The 17,596-nt window shown below is 31.2% G+C and overlaps 2 protein-coding genes across 6 annotated transcripts in view; one reads left to right on the forward strand and one right to left on the reverse strand.

Moving 5' to 3' along the window:
- The window catches only part of LOC145291993 (organic cation transporter protein-like), a 95,732-nt gene extending 91,709 nt beyond the window's left edge, over positions 1–4,023 (forward strand). For all 5 annotated transcript variants that reach the window (XR_013869524.1, XR_013869522.1, XR_013869521.1 and 2 more), the window contains 2 exons: positions 1,688–1,781; positions 3,542–4,023. Coding sequence is in view for 1 of the 5 variants with exons in the window: in XM_080137969.1 (XP_079994095.1) it covers positions 1,688–1,735 (48 nt within the window). In the remaining 4 variants the exon portion in view is untranslated. The remainder of the gene's footprint in view (positions 1–1,687; positions 1,782–3,541) is intronic.
- Positions 4,024–10,930: 6,907 nt separating this feature from the next.
- The window catches only part of LOC145292232 (uncharacterized), a 351,246-nt gene continuing 344,580 nt past the window's right edge, over positions 10,931–17,596 (reverse strand). The window contains exons 120-123 of the mRNA XM_080138555.1: positions 16,551–16,652; positions 14,713–14,773; positions 11,914–12,201; positions 10,931–11,035 (exon numbers count right to left, since the gene is read on the reverse strand). Coding sequence (XP_079994681.1) covers positions 11,034–11,035; positions 11,914–12,201; positions 14,713–14,773; positions 16,551–16,652 — 453 coding nt within the window. The 3' untranslated portion in view covers positions 10,931–11,033. The remainder of the gene's footprint in view (positions 11,036–11,913; positions 12,202–14,712; positions 14,774–16,550; positions 16,653–17,596) is intronic.

Raw genomic sequence — 17,596 nt, forward strand, 5'->3', positions numbered from 1 at the left:
ATGTGGCAACAGTACTTCATCCTTGGACGTACCTGGCTCTTATATAGATAGAGAATTGCATCAGCAGTGAGATATCTACTGGATCGATAGAAGGATCCCACCATTTTTCCAGCGGCCTTAGCAACAGATTTGATGTACGTGCTCCATTTAAGATCAGGAGTAATGGTCAAGTCCAGAAGCTTGTCAAAACTTGAGGCCTCCTCAAGACGAGAGCCATTCATTTCAACTGATGCCAGATGGGGATCAGAACGCTGATGATGTAAAGAGAGAAGCTTAGTTTTAGATGCATTAAAAGTAACCAGCCACTTCATTCCCCATTGTACCACGTGAAAATGTTTTGAGATTGAAAATTAAGAAAAGATCAAAACAGGTTCAACAGATTAAAAATTTGCATTGAATGTTTTTTTAACTTTTGTGCTGCTTTTTTTTTTTTTTGACATATTTTCCATTTTTCTAATATTAACCTGATGCTTACTAATATTTCAGGCCAGCATCTATGCTTAAAACATGACTAATGAGTGACCACTTATCAAGGCTAAAAGCTACCTGAGGATAAGGGTTAATGAGATAGATTATCAAGTGAATGATGAAAAATATGAGAGGACTGAAAACAATAAATCGAATGAACAAAATTTGATTTCATGAGGATAGTCTATGACAAGTATGTGTTGAATTTGAAGATGATTATGCATGCAAGGAAGCAGTTCTGTGGTAATATGTTCCACAGAGGGGAAGTTTTTTAAGAAACTGTTCAGCTCAATTATCTAATTTTGTTGCTAATGATTTAAGAAAAACGGAAAGTACAGCAGTCAAAACATTGTGAAGATAATAATAAAATGCTGAGTGTGTGATAGGAAGAGATGTTAATATTATTTACTGTTATTAATAAAAATAAGAAAGATGTATAGGCTCCAAAAATAATGGAGAAAATTGCACAGGATTTGTAATGAAGTATTCTTGGTATGATTGGGAGTCAGAATTTGGATAATACTACTCCTGCTTATAAGAATAATAATAATAATAATAATAATCAGTTATGGGAAAATTCCACATATGCACATATGACACAAAAAATATATCAAAGGTGGGTTAATAATATTGGCTATATTTAGTTTAATTTAGTTTTATGTAAAGGGGGCAAAACGTGGGTGGAATCTCTTTGTGAACATTGAGACACCTCTAATGTGTGCGAAATGTTAACGAAAAGTAAATGAACACTAGAGAGAACACATGAATTATCACAAAATATACAGATTAAATTCAACTAAATATTTCATTAGATCTCAAAATTTGTTCGCAACACAAAATTGCTGATCTCATTCTTAATAGATTTTTTCTAATTTTGAAAAACAAAAAAAAAACTTAAGTTTATGGTAGATTTAGTTTTTAAAATCTTTTTTTGCCAATAAATTTCAAGGACTAAAATTATTAAAATAATTCATTAAATATTTTGATTCTCTCAATTATTCCTTTATGATTCTTCTCGCTTGTAAAACAATTAAATAATCTAACAATTTTTTTGCTCACTTAATCGTTGAGATGAATTGAACAACAACAACATAGCTGTTCGTTTTCAGGTGACTGCAGCTCTTGATCTTGCTTTCCTTTCCGGCATTCTGTCCTTTTAATGGTCACTTTAAAACGATTCATAATTCTCAATTATGGTGTTATGGTTTTATGATTTCAGAAAGGCAAGCGGAACGCATATGAATTTTTTGAAGAGTATTACCAATGAACAATACATTAATTGGTCAATAGAAGAGAATTGAACGTTTTGAAAGGTAAGCTCTTGTTTTATATTGAATTTTGATTTATTTTGAGCTAAGAACTGTTTTTTAAAGGTGGGGTCATCCCCACCTTTAAAAAACTAAATTAAATTATCCTTTTGCCAGAATCATCTTTAATAAATAGAAATTTAATTTGTAATAAATAGAAATTAAATTCGTAATAAATAGAAATTAAATTCGTAATAAATAGAAATCTCTGGGCAGCAAATATTTATTTATTGAGAATTCATGCCACTCACTTTCATTAATCATTGGATATCAATGAAAGCAACCAACATGAATATTTTTATTTTGTCAGAAGGTAAACAAATATAATATACATACATTTGATATACTATACAAAAAGTAAAAAATATACTAAAATGTAAACATCATAACATCTCAAAATTTTTTTCAAATTATCACATTCTTTTCTTAACTACTTTTGAATTGTGCCTCCATGCATATTATTCTTTTTATTGCTCCCTCACCCCCCCCCCAAAAAAAAGAAAGAAGATGATACTGGATAAAAAACAACACAAGTAAAACAAGATGAAAACAAGTTTGTTTTGAACAAAAAATGTATTAAAAAATTGAAAAGAATGCATAAAAAAACATGTGAGTAGTAAGTGTTGGGTGAACGCTATATGAGCTGCTTGTTTGTCTACTGTTCAAAAAATTACATTCTATTATTCTAGAATAAAAATCAGTGTATGATTATAAAAATCTCTAATGGAGAAATAACAAGTGAGTGAATATGAAATGCACATAAGAAAGGTATGATAAATAAGATATGAAATGCAGTAAGAAAGTGCATCAGAAGTATATATTAAAAAAAAGAGAAACCAGTAGCAAGAATGGGAAAAATAAAATAATGATGACGAAAATATTCTATGAAAAATAATTCCTGGCATAAGGTGATGACAATAGAATAATGGAAACAAAGTGAAGAATTAAAAAAAGATTTTCTATTAATATCATTCAGTTTCAATTGGAAGATTCCAGAAAAGACAAGAAATATACTTAAATGTTTATATTGAAATATGTAAGTTTACATTTAGAAAGCAAAAGTACAATGCAGATTTAAAAAAAAAAAACCCAAGAAACAAATATTTATGTTTAAAAATCAAAATTTTCGATGATCATTGCATCCTTGTTTTCTCCCTTTTCTCTTTTTCTTCCTTCCATGTTGTCAATATGAAGATAAAAAGGAAATCTGCACGTTGTTTTTCAGTGGTGATATTTTCAAATGTCTGGGATAGGTATGTGGCATGCATGAAATCAACCAGCCAAGACTGTCCTATCCACAATGCAAGCATTGTCCAAAATTCAAACTGAAACATGCAAGTTTATGCCCAGAAGTCAAAATGCATTTTTCTCCCTCCACTAATACCATACCATGAAGAAGGAAGAAAAGGGAAAAACAAAACACACATTGGTTCCAATCCTGATGAAGATGCCATGATCACCGAAAACCCCAACCCCAAACAAAGACCTGTCTATTTAAAAAAAAAAATCTTTGCTGCGCCCTCCAAACACAAACCCCAAACTCAACTTAAACACCAAATGCAACGCCTACATTATGGAGAAAACAATCCCAACCAACCCACCTTATACCATGCCATGTGTTCTTCCTATCTTAGATAATTTTGTCCCAGATGTACATTTTTCTCTCAATCCTGACAAAGAAAATATTTTCCAAAGTTTTTGTTTCCTTTTTTGTCACTTTTTTATTTATAATTATTATTTGAAATCTTTTTTTTTTTTTTTGACAGGGTAAATGAAAACAAGTTTATTGGGGCACAACCGGCAAATACAAATTCAGAAGCTGTCATTCAACATTTTTGTTTTTTATTATAATTTTCATTTGAGATATACTCATTTGCAAGCTGCAATAGAGAAAGAGATTAGACAAAAATCATGGAAAAACATTAAAAAGTCATTACATTCAGATAACAAATTATGGTTAATAAAAAAATTTTTTTTTTAAATTCCAGGATGAAAAAGAAAAGACTCAAAACATCCAAATTATTTGAAAAAGTTAAATTCATTTGTGTTTTATATCCATGGAAAAACGTTCTTATTTTTGAAAACTTTTTTGCATTTTAATTTTTTAAACCAAGCTCGTCAAAAAAAAAAAAAAAAATTCCATCCTTGCTGAATGAATTACATTTGTTTGCATTCCAACATTGATCACAATAAAGTGATAAATATAAATATATATATATATATATATAAATAAATATATATATTTTTACATACGCCAATTTATTTTTTATTGCATTTTAAACTGTTAAACTCTTCATCATTTGATTTTTCTTTATATTCTTTTTGAAACAAATTTGACACCTTTTGGAAAGAAAAGAAAAATGTCATATTTTTAGTCAATAATTAATGTATTAGAGGATCTTTTGTTGAATAGAGCTCACTAGGCATGCACCATGATGAGTCTAAACTGTACACAAATAGCCTTCACTGCATCTTTCATTAGTTTGATCATGGTAGTCAACTTGTCCTTGGTGTTGCAGTGATATATTTGTCTTTTTCGGCTGCACCCCCCCCTCTCACATGGGGTTCCAAACAGGCGACTTGAAGGTCCACATGTTGAGATGTTGAGGCTGGTCAAAATTACTTAAAGTTATTAGGCAGTTACTTCTTAGTTTTCCTGGAAATGTGATATCTGTAGCTAAGTCCTTCAGCCACATGTATGGCCTTCCTGCAGCAATTCTTATCACCCAACTTTGACCACAATAAACAGCAACTCAAAAAATGTGGAGCAGCATGATATTGCTTTTACTGAAAACTCATCCAAAAATCATGACAGTTTGAGGGAATTTGGTCTTTATGAGCACAGAATTTTGTGCAGATTATAAGCTTGGTCAACTGGCCCTGAGAATGTTCACTGGATGCCTAACCTTATTTTATAAGATGGTTCTTTTGAGCCTTGGTGGTGTGTAGTTGGTCCTTGCATCTATTGTATGACAAGGAGCGAAAATCGTCCTTCAGAGCTTTCTTCAATTTGATACCCATCTCTGTTGCTAAAGTTCACATTGCCTCAAATCTTGCCACATCTTTTTTTGCAGTTTCTCAACACATTTTGTTATGCAGAAACAGAATGTCTGCAAGCCACTGTTTCCAAATCCGTCTCCATTTTACAGTTTCCATCTCACGGTCTGCAAGATATTCAAAGAGCATGGAACTACAGCTAAGATTTCTTAATGTTTTAATCATAATGTAGATTCTCTTCCAATATTCTGGTGCTTTCTAGCCCTAAATTCCTAAATTCAACAAGTGTACACAAAAGCAGCTATATACTATTAAATACTTCAAATGGATGCTTAAACAGCGCATATCTATAAAAGTGAAAGTGTCTGTCTGTCTGTCTGTGTGTGTCTGTGTACATTTCCTTACTCTGTCTACAGACTCGAAATTTGATATACAGGGTACTGAGATTTGGGAAAATCTTTGTAATCCGTTTTCGGCCAGAAATTTGGCTGTTAGGGGGTCAAAGTTCAACGATTTGAACTTTGAGAACTCTACCAAACTTCTCCGCCAATTTTGGAAATTTTGGATATAGGCTCCTTGAACATGAATCTAACTTAATAACTTGATTTGAGCCTAAAACAATAAATGTTAAGGGGTCATAATAGGGGTCAAATTTTTAAAAATTGACCGCTTCGGTCTCTACCAAATTACTCAGACAATTTCTGGTCTAAACATTTGAAATTTTACATAAAGGGTATTCAGAGATAGGGCAAGCTTTTTAATCGGTTTGGGTCGAAAATTTGACTTACCAATATATAACTGTATGCATGCATGTATGTATGTTTGCATGTCTGCCTAAAACTTTTGACAGAGGCGACGGATTTTTACTAGGTTAAGATATTAATGTTTTTAGGCAATTTTGGATATTTGTCGTCTGAAAGGTCAAACTTCAAAACGATATCAGTATCGTTTTGAAGTTCGACCTTTCAGACGACAAATATCCAAAAATTGCCTAAAAACATTAATATCTTAACCTTCAACTGGGCACTTTTCTACAGGGGAGGGGTCACTTTTTTTCGCCGATATTTTCGAAAGTCATCCTCTCCTTTCGATTGTCTAGCCTTAATTAAAACCTACGTCACCTCCGGTTTGGCGGTGGTCGTAACAGCAAAGACGTCACGTTTTTTCCTGTTCTTTTCCTCTTTTGCGATATGGTTTCGAGCCTGCATTCCTGCTACCACTTTTTTTTTTCTCAATACACACCTCCAAACACCTGGGCAACGCCGGACTGAAATGCTAGTGTGTGTATGTATATATATATATATATATAGGCTAAGTTATTTTTTAATCATATAATTTAAGTTTATTTCAATATGTATGTTTACTTGTATAATCTTTGCAATTCACATCTTATGTCCAAGATCATTGGTTTTTTTCTTTCTTTTAAAAAATTTCTTGCGTCTTAAAACTGTTTTTCCAGTGAGAAATACGAGATCACTTGTTTATATTTGATGCCAAGGGACGAGTGTGTTTTTTTTTATTTGTTAATCTAATTTTATAATTTTACCATACTGAAAACAAAAGACGTATTAATAATTGCTTGACAAAATTGAGAAATAATTGATAGATTTTACCAATTATTTTTTTATTCATTCAGTTGTCCTAAACGGAAATTCGTTTTTTTTCTTTTTCATTTTTTTTCATTTCCGGGTTATTTAGTTGAATTTTTCCTTTGTTTAATTTCTCATTCATATTGTGGCTAATTTGATTTCTTAAAAAATAATGCTTACACATGACTGGAACTATTTAACAAATATCACTCCACCGTTCAACAAGTTTTGTCTGCAGAACATCTATTTTCTTTCAGGAAAATATAGATTGGCCATTTCTATGAGTTTTTTCAGAAACAGCTCTGTGAAATGAAGAAAAACAATGAAAATTGCATATATATCATCCTTCCAGATTCATACTTAAAGTAAAGTGCATTGAACAAGCTTATATCAGAATTAAAGTCATATTTTTGAGGAAAAAATAAGAAACTCATACTGAGATGACTTTTAAATCACTTTCCCAGCACACCTGTGAACTCAGATGCAACCAAAGAAAAATATGTTACAGTTTTTTTTCTAGAAATCGAGATTAGCTAAGAGGAATTGATTATTTAAGAGAATGGCTCAACAAACTTAAAGACAAACATACGTCAGTTGAGGAGCAGATTTGTGGTATTTTGTTCCATAGACAGGATATTCTAGGAAAGAAACTTTGGAAATTTCATTTGAGTTTTGGTAAGAAAAGAGAGAAAGGAAAGTTTTTTGCTGTAGTTGTAACTAACTGTAGTTATGAAAGTTTTACAATCCTATGAAGCAAGAACATAAATATATAGAAACTAGTGTAATGGACAAGATATCAACTCATATTCTGCCTATAAAAAAAAATATATATTTCTAATACATTTGAAAAGCTTCACCTATTGCTGGATATAAAAGCAGCACTAAAAGCTGTTCAAAATGGTTGAGATGAAAGTTCTTTAAATTCTGATTAGTTTTTATTCTATTTAATTAAAGGAGTTTTTAATTCTGATCCTTTAATTAAATCATTTCTTCTTAACTGGATGTTTAAGGAGCTCTTAATAAACATCGATTTGAACCGTTAGATTCAATAGAAAACGTTTTTTTATTGGCCTCAGCTTCTGCTGCTAAACTAAGTTTTTTTTTTTTTTTGTTTGTTTTTTTTACACAGTGAAGTAAATGCTTCATTAATAGCATTTGAATTGTTTGACCGATGGTACTATATAGCCACACTGATGAAAGAGCCTTCTTTTATTCCCTTTTCACTGCTTGAAACCAAACAGTTGCAGCAGCATAATACAGCATGTTTTTTTATTAACAAAAGAACCAATCAATCTGATTTGTAGAATATTAAAATGATTGTGTCTACTAGTAAACTTGTACATGAAACTTTGGATAAATTAATTCCAAAAGATATTAGGGCTTATGATATTAGTGGCAAGACCTTATCTCGAGTTTTGTTTAATTGAACTTCACTGAGAGATATCCTTCAAACAGCTTGTTATTTTTAAGAAAATACATCTGCAAGATGGAGGGAAGAGAATTTTGCAAGACAGAATTTTAAAAGGCTAATTGAACAGGTTCTTTTATTCTTTTCCTATCACCCAGAATTCCGCGACAAATTCTATTCATTGACTATACAGGTAAGTATTGCAGGTAAGCTCCCTTCAAATCGGGGACTTTGAGAGAAATATGAAAAGTATTTAATCCAGCAATATTGCAAAAGTTCTTTTCCTTCATAGAAGATTAACTACTATTTGAGAATTACTCTATTTGTAAATAAATACAGGGTTTATTTCATTTACATTTAATATGGCTGTCACTGTAACCGAATGGATAAGGATGTTAGATTGTAGTCAATAGTGGCTCAAGTTCAGGGTTTGAATTGTTTGAGTGATGGTACAGTTCTATATAGCCACACTGATGATTATTAATGAATATGAAATATGGCTGTGAATAATAAAATATTTATTAAAAAAATTTATTACAGATACTTAATTATGATAATTGTTTTATTGTGGATATTTATTTAGAGTAAAACTTTTGTTTATAAGATATCTATACTTGTATACCGCCATCCTACCTCTCCAAGTGCCGTTTATTAAAAGTGGTACATGAAATATGAGATGTCTCTAATTGAGAGGAGAGTTCTAGGAAGCGAGGGAAGTAATTAAAAAAAATCATTGTCGTTGATGATTAAACAAGGTTGAACATTTTTTTATATATCTAAGTATATCTATAATATATTGTGTGTATTTAGGTAGCATTCTTTGATTTATGCAAACATTGTTAAACATAACAATTCTTGTATTTGGTTAATTTTTATTTAAAAAATTTTCTAACCTTTTCTTTTTTGTGTTAAAATAATAAAAAAATATCATGTCATATGTAGATATCACAAATGTTTTTGATTCTTCATAGAATAAATAGAATGAAGTTGGGGAGGAGAAAATGTCAAGAAGCAATCAAGAATGTTAACATGAAAATCACAGAACTAGTGGAAAACCAAGAGAAACCAATTTAAAAAACATTAAAAATACTCAAGGATATCTTTATTAAAACCTAGCAACCAACAATTAATAACATCACATATGAAACCAGTAACAACATTTTAAAATGCTTAATGCAAAAGCAATGCATTCTGTGATGCTAATTCTAGTGTCCTGGAATTTAAGTTGTAAATATTCAAACTAGAAATTCCCATCAATTTGTGTTTCTGAATCTCTACTCCTATAATTTTTTTTTTGTGTATTGATATATTTTTTTTTCTATTATACAACTTTGTTATACATGGGTTGTAGAATTGCATTCAACTGAAAAGATCTAGCTGATTTGCATATTCTTTTAAACATTCCTTTTTAGTAAATTCCTTATTAGTTTTTTCGGTTTTTTTTTATGGGATGATCATTTTTAGTTAACTATTATGCGATATTCTACATGATTTATACTTACATAGTATTTGCATAAAAAGTTTATAGTAAACACAAAACTCTTTCTATATATATTTATGTATGCGTATATATATTTGTTTAAAAATTTTTTGCCTATCTGTTACTTTTTCCTGTGATCAAAAACTAAATTATAAGCTAAAAGTTTTGGTTTCGATTATTGGTGGTGGCACATGAGTCATTTTTTTAAAAACTTTTTAAATCATTACTATATATTGGGTCCAATATAATAAAATAATAAATACGAAATCTGCATTAATCAAAATATCATATTTAAGTGTATTTTACGACCGGGCATTGTCGAGTAGCTCAATAAATTAACAAAATATGTCCTCCTACCTGAGAACAGCTGTTTCTGATCAAGACAATGTTGTTATGGCTTCTGCCATCCAGAATATATTTCGCTCAAGTCTTATGTTTAGATAGCAACAAAATTCCAAACAGAAAATTCTAAAGATAAATTGATCATTTCTACCTTGATGCACAGATTTCCTCAGTATGCAGTCACAACGTTACCTTGTTTGATGTTATCCTGATGATGATGATGATGATGATGATGACAATTTGTTGAAAGGACATACTGAAGATGAAAATGAAAGTCAAACTGATGCCGAATCTTCTGATAGTGAAGATGAAAATGTTATTGGCCCAGGTAACGTAACATTTGTATGAAAGAATATGATATCATAGATCTTCCAGAAAAGTTTCAATAGCACTTCAAAAGCTCTAAAAAAAATTAATCTTCTAAGGTTTGACAATTTGACCAAGAACTATGTTGATGGCTAAAGGAATAAGTGTTAATTCTGTTCTGTTGAGTTTACATTCGGCATTTTTATAATTTCTACAGAAAATGATAATTCTATAACCAATTTTACTTTTCATTTGTCACAGGATTTTACATCAGGTGTCAAAAACTCCAATATTACTTTTATAAATGGAAGTTAGGCATTTTCTTAAGTTAAAATAGATTCTCCTCAAAATTCTACATAAGAAATTATGTAGAATTTGGAGGAGAATCTATCTAAAATTATGACCTATAAATATTCGGTATTTCCTTTAAATTAAATAATTAGTTATGAACCCTTTTAAAATTATTTGTAATTCATACGAATTAATTCATCGCGGTGTAATAGCTAGCAGTGATTAGTACATAATTGATGCAAGGGTAAAAACGCTGCCATCTTTCTCTTAATATAACAGAAAATACAAAAAATATACAAAAAATAAAATATCTAATTAAACTAAAATCAATGAATGTAATTAAAAAAGAGCCTTTCCTTCAATGAAGCCGTTTTTTTTTCATTTAGCTTTTGGTTCAAAAACTATTCTGATCGATGGGAACATTTCTACTTCATTATAAGATAAGAGATTTTGATAAATAAATGTGATTAAGGAGGTTCTTCATAAACTTGATAGGAAGAACAATGCAATTTCTCTTAAAATACTGTAAGCTTTATTGGACCAGATACTGTAGTAAAATTACAAAACGTTGAATATCACCTTATTGTTTTAAATTTGCTGTTATTTCTGATATATATCTTATAAACTGCAGACATTTTACGTACTCAGGTTTGTACTTTGAATTCAAGAGTCAAACTAATGCAGGCAGAGCCAAAAGACAAGATACAACAGGATTGCAAAAGAAATAACACAAAAGCCTTCATAAATATTAAATAGACTTTATTACATTTAATAATAAATAGTGATAAAAAATGGATTATTTGTAGTAAATCCTTAGTTCTTTTGAGGTGGTCTGGTAGATAAAGTTCTGCAAAATAAGAAAAATTGATTAATATATTTTATGTTCTGTTTGATGTTTTTTAATTTGATGTTTTTTAATTTGATGTTTTTTAATTTGATGTTTTTTTATTTGATGTTTTTTTATTTGATGTTTTTTAATTTGATGTTTTTTAATTTGATGTTTTTTAATTTGATGTTTTTTTATTTGATGTTTTTTTATTTGATGTTTTTTTATTTGATGTTTTTTAATTTGATGTGGGAGCAACATTTTAAGAAAAAAATCTATTTTATCACTATTTTTAAAATCAAATAATTAAAATTTTTAATTTCATCTCTGAAAATTTCAGCAAACATGTGATTATAATAGTTAGGAATGGATGAAGTAAGTTCATAAAACTTCTGCTATTACTAACCAGCGGGGCATTATTATTACCAGACCTATGTGTGCAATGTGATGGTGTATGGAAATGAAACCAGTGAGGGTGGAGAATATGTCTTGCATGGATAGAAATGATATGAGAATGATAAAAGAAATATGAATTCTTAAAGACATGCTTCTGATGAAGTAGAAGATTAAATCAAGACAATATAAGGAGATGTGAACATAACAGGATTTCATTAGTTTGGTCATATTAAAAGAATGGATGAGAGTTACAAAACAAAATTAATTTAGATTTTTATATTCTTAAATTTTTGCAATCATTTTCAGATATTTTCAAGATTAATTCTCTCTGTAATTTGACCTGAAGAACATCACATGACCTCTTTCCAATTCAAATCTCAAAAGATATTATCATAGTTTGTTATTTTATCAAACTGTATGTGCACACATTTATAATTTTGTAAAAATTAGTTGAAAGCTTGAAAAATAAACGAACAAAGCTGAAATGATAAAACTATACTTACATACTCTACATTCTGTACATTTGCAGCACCAAAATTCCGGGTAATACATAGTTTTCTGCTTTTTATCTAAACATGTAACAATGGCCTCCTTGATTCTAGCCACATTTCCAACACAAGTTCTGCAATTAATAACACTTTCTACAGCAGGAGAGTCTGTTAAGACTGGGTAATCTAAACCATCACCACAACCTCCACTACAATATGTTAAATGCAGCTTGTCATCCGATTGACACTGGCCTGATTCGTCAAGTAAATAATCCCACGTCTTATGGAGGCCACATGTAGTTTCTGTAAGAAAATATAGAGCAATCAAATCGTTGTGTTAATTTACTCTTTAGGCATCTTTTATTTTAATCATTATTTCAACTTTTGATAAAAACATGTTTGGAGTTTGTTTTTCATATTGGAAGTGATGTTATTGAAAAAGTTAGAAAAGATCTTCTAAGTGAGGAAGTAGCTATGAAGAATGTTGAGAAAATGCATGAAAAAGGCAATGATTAAAACAAACTATGGTTTCCTTTCTTTTCCTCAACTTATACATAAAAACCCAAATAAAGAAAAAGGCTATCCATTTAAAAATGATCGCAGGGTTCATTTTATTGTTTTTGCATGAACAATTGTTGAGTTGGTCATCCAGCCAGAACAGACTTTCATTTTTTGATAGTCCATCACAATGATGTTAACAAGAATATGCAGTTTGGAATATCTGGATCTAATGACGTTACTGTATAACACATATATTTACAAATTACATTTTGAATATGTAGAAAGCACCATAATCTGCTTCACAATATGAAGATTTGCTGACCCCTAAATGATAATTATCTTAGAATGAACATAGCAAAGTAGCAAAAAGATGTTACATAGAAAAGAAATTGGCAGCAACAAGTAAATTATGATTTCAATTAATTGATTCAAATTAAAAATACAAAGAATTAGAATCGCTCAATTTTAGTCTATCTATATAGATGATAGCTGAGTCCCTCTGGAGTTGTGGGGGCGGTGCATTATTTCATGCAATGTGTCTAGAATAGCCTAGCAGCGCCCGTCCCTCTCCAGGCTTCAGCGCACATACAGTACCTGGCATTACTAAATGGTTTCCCTATTTTCGTACTGACCAGATTCAATGTCGTTTAACTTTGGTGATCTAACAGGAATTGGTGTGTCAATATGATCATGCTGTATATAACCTACATATGACAAAGAAATTTGTTAATGCAACCATCTCAGCAAAAATAACCTTCTTAGTGACACACAATATGGTTTCTGTTCTGCTAGATCTACAGCAGATGTGCTTACAGTTATATCTCATAGGATTAGTGAATCTCTCGATGGAGGCAACTTTTCTAGGGCAATTGCTCTTGACATATTGAAGGCCTTCGATAGTGTGTGGCATGAAGGTTTACTTCACAAGATCTCTAGCTATGGTATAGCTGGAAATGTCTTCTCAATTATTAAATCATTTCTTTCTGACAGGGTCATAAGAGTAGTAGTTGAGGGGCAAACATCAGAAGATCACAATATTAATGCTGGAGTCCCTCAGGGGTCTATCCTGGGCCCAACTCTTTTCCTGATCTACATTAATGATCTTCCAAATCACATCTTTACATCATTTGTAGACATTTATGCTGATGACACTACCATCTATGGTAGCACATTTAAGTCAGTAAACGACCAAGTTCCCTCCGATTCTCTCTCCTCTGATCTTGAGCACGTGGTACAATGGGGAAAGGAGTGTCTGGTTATTTTTAATGCATCTAAAACCAAGCTTCTCTCCTTACATCATCGTTCTGATCCCCATCTGGCATCAGTTGAAATGAATGGCTCGTTTTGACAGGCTTCTGGGATTGACCGTTACTCCTGATCTTAAATGGAACAGGTACATCCAATCTGTTGCCAAGGCTGCTGGAAAAATGGTGGGATCTTTCTATCGATCCACTAGATATCTCACTGCTGATGCAATTCTCTATCTATATAAGAGTCAAGTACGTCCAAAGATTGGAATACTGTTGCTACATCTGAGCAGGAGCTGCTAGAAAGGACTTGTCCTGCTTTGATAGAGTTCAAAATAGACTTCGTAGTCTTGTAGGAGATATCCTTTTCTCTTCCCTGCAACCTCTATCTCACAGAAGAGATGTTGCGAGTTTGTCTCTGCTTTATCGTTATTTTCATGGAAAGTGTTCGACCGAGCTTCAGTCTATGGTACCCCCTCGCCAAACTTTCACAAGAAACACCCGTCTAGCTGAAAACACTATCAATAATTTCCCCCACTCTTTATCTGTGCCTAAACCTAAACGTAGATTCCATGAGCAAAACTTCTTTCTTAGAACTGCACGCCTGTGGAATTGTCTTCTGTTTTCCTGCTTTCCAACTGACTACAATATGGTTGTCTTCAAGTCTAACGTAAACAAGTTCTTGATGAGCCATTCCATATAAGTTAACAAATTTACTGAATTTCCATTACTAACGGTTACTTTATTGTCCAATTTCTACTGCACACTCTTTAACCTTAATCCTCGAGTGGCCTCTTAGCCTTGATAAGTGGTGATGCCTATGTAAAAAAAAATGTATATAAGATTTATTTGCCTTTGGTTCTGACTTTTCATGGTTCCAAGATGCTTATATAAGTAGATATTTTGGATGAAAAAGATGATTTTCTGGGATGAAGAGTGTACATGTTTACAATTTCTGATAACAGTTTTTTTTTTAGTTGATGCTACTACATAACTAATAACTGTTATTTGAAAATAATTTATCTTTCTACTGTATAAATATTTCCATTTTTGTTGTTGCTTTTACCTGTTATTGGCTGGCATTTTGGACAGCATTTATTGTGTTCCTGATAAACCAATTTTTCATTCTGAAATAAATAATTTGGAAATCTTAGAATCAAATATAAAAGTATGTGTAAAATATTAGACTACCTTCCACCCATTGCTATATTATTAAATATACAGTTTCTTTCCTTTCATATTTGTACAAGGATTAGAGTCAAAATATTTCACAAAGTTGTGATATCTTGCTTTTATTCTCCCCCCCATTCCTCTATCTTTTAATTATTTACACCATTCCATTATAAAGTCAAAGGGTTTTAAAGTCAGAATACATTCTGATGGCATAATAGACACGTACACACTCTCCTCACACCCTCTTTTTCCTCTCTCTCTTTTAATTATTTACAGCATTCCATTCCTCTCACCATTCCTTTTACTATTCACCACTATTATCTACATTATTCACCTTTCCTCCCACCATCTGAAATAAAAAAAAAATGTGCATGCAACATAACAAACATCATCAGAGTTTTAGTAATATATAAAAAATAGATACAAGTTTATCTTAACATATTAACAAAGTAAACTTCTTTTATATATTTTTCATGATTTTTAGAACCAAACATCAATTTAAGACTAGGTAAAGGGGATGAGGAAGAAGTTGTTCTTTCATTCTCTTTGTCTGAATTGTATTAATTTCTTATTTTTATAAAAACGGTGCATCCACATCGCTTGTGATTCGGATGTTATCTACTAATGCGTTACTTATATATCGGAACTGTCCAGAAATCAGAAAATCAAAATATATGTACCTTGAGAATTCTAGATTACTGAAGGTAAATTTCTGGATTATTATTGTAATAATTATAGCCAACCTCTGCTAGAATCTTTCAAGTTGATCCTGTAACAGTCTTTAACATGCTTATTATAAATTATATGGAAAACCTCATCACATTGAAAAACTCATAAATATCTGCTTGGATGAATTAAGACGATACAAGTCATTCACAATGACAGCATTTTAATGGAGTGAAACAAGGGTTGATCAACAAAAGAAAAGTTATTTGATAAACAGAATAATTTAAGAATGGATGCTCATAAGAATCAAAGTTATAAAAACATTTTTTGGAACACAACCTTATTATTACTTACAAATGGGAATGTACTGACGTTCAGAAGTTCAAGTGTAACGTGAACTGACATCTTGCTGCCCAAATCCCTACATAGTACCCCAGTAGTTGTTGCCCCTGATAGTATCCCCCTGCACCAAAGTGGAAATGTGCCTTATTTGGGGTGAAAATGTAATTAAAAAAAAAAAAAAGATTTGGACAAGAGTCGAAGAGATTGGCCGCTACCAACATTGGTATGCCCTATACATAAACTGATGGTCTTAGGGAAGTCTCCACCAAGGAGCCATAACATGCGTTTTCTTTAATTTTGGGGAGCGTTTGGTTGGTATAATTTCACAAAAGGGATATTAATTTCCTGTACTGGCATGTGAGAAGGACATTGGCATCTTGACCTTTAGCTAAGTATACAAATTCCCTGAAATCATTCTTTATTCCATTTCAATTATTATGGGTGTGTTTTTTTTAGAAATATTTATGAGAGGGCATGTTTATTTCAGTTTTCATGTCGGATGAACTTACGTCTACGTTTTGCATTAAGCATGTATGCTCAATAAATATTCCTTCATCAGTCAAACTCACGTGTCTCAGATTTTGGGCCCAAGTTGTTCTGTTACAGCAATCTACAAAGCATAAACTATGCCTTTTTTTAAGGTTTAAAATATTTAGTTTTTTTCTTGAATAAAGAATAAATTTTGCTATTCAATATAAAAAATATTTAAATTGGGTTACTTACTGCAGAACATTCAGGGATTTCACACATTTTCTTACATATTGGCAAACCAGCCACACATTGGCATACTTCACACCCATCCAAAGCATTCCAAATCTGGCCTTGCTGTAAAATGAAATATCATTATTTATTTTATTATCTTTAAGTTTTTAATTAATAAATAAAACAATTAAAATTTTACACTAAAAAGAAGCATGAACGGACCTAAGAAAGGTATTCTTTGGTCAAACTACACACATATATATGGTGTGTGTGTGTGTGTGTGTGTGGTTTTGTTTATATGCTATATAGTTAAGAATCCATTGAAAGATACCCGGGCTTCACGCATCCAATTCAGTGTCAGTTAAAAAAAAAGCATGCAAATATATTACTTTGAGAAGAAGAGACAGAGAGAAGAGAAAAATAAGAGAATCTATTATGACATCACAATGTATTCTAATTCAATAGCTGCACGTTCTTTTAAACTGCAAGTGAATTTGATATACAAAACCTAGGATTTCTAAGTACGTATATAAAATAGACCTGTATGTATCTAAAACCCTCTTGTTTTAAGGATCAAACACTGATTTTTTCTACTGACACAAAGCGTGCACGATATATATATATATATATATATATATATATATATATATATATATATAAAGATAGAGAACAACAAACAAAAGACTCTCCAACACATTAACATTAAAATTAAGATGTTGTACCATAAATTGAAGTTAATTGCTGTGATTCTTAATAAGTGTTTGTTTATAACGTAAAGAACTGAATTCCAGAATATGAGAATTTTCAGAGCCAATCAGAATAGACAGACTTTGGCAAGAGAGCCTTTATTATTTCTGGATCAGAAATTGGAAAGATTATGTTAGGTCTATGTAAGTATGAGTCAGTTATGGTTGGTATAATCACATAATTTGTGGAACATGTAGAATTCGTCTCAGTGACAACTGGTAAAAAATGGGGACACCTTCCTCTAACGATGTTGCGACTGTGATGGTGTTGCTCATAGGATGCAATGTAGTATTTTATTATCACGACTGAATGTGTCTAAA

Source organism: Euprymna scolopes, chromosome 13, assembly GCF_053919585.1.
Source record: "Euprymna scolopes isolate OS-2025 chromosome 13, ASM5391958v1, whole genome shotgun sequence".
Lineage (NCBI taxonomy): Eukaryota > Metazoa > Mollusca > Cephalopoda > Sepiida > Sepiolidae > Euprymna > Euprymna scolopes.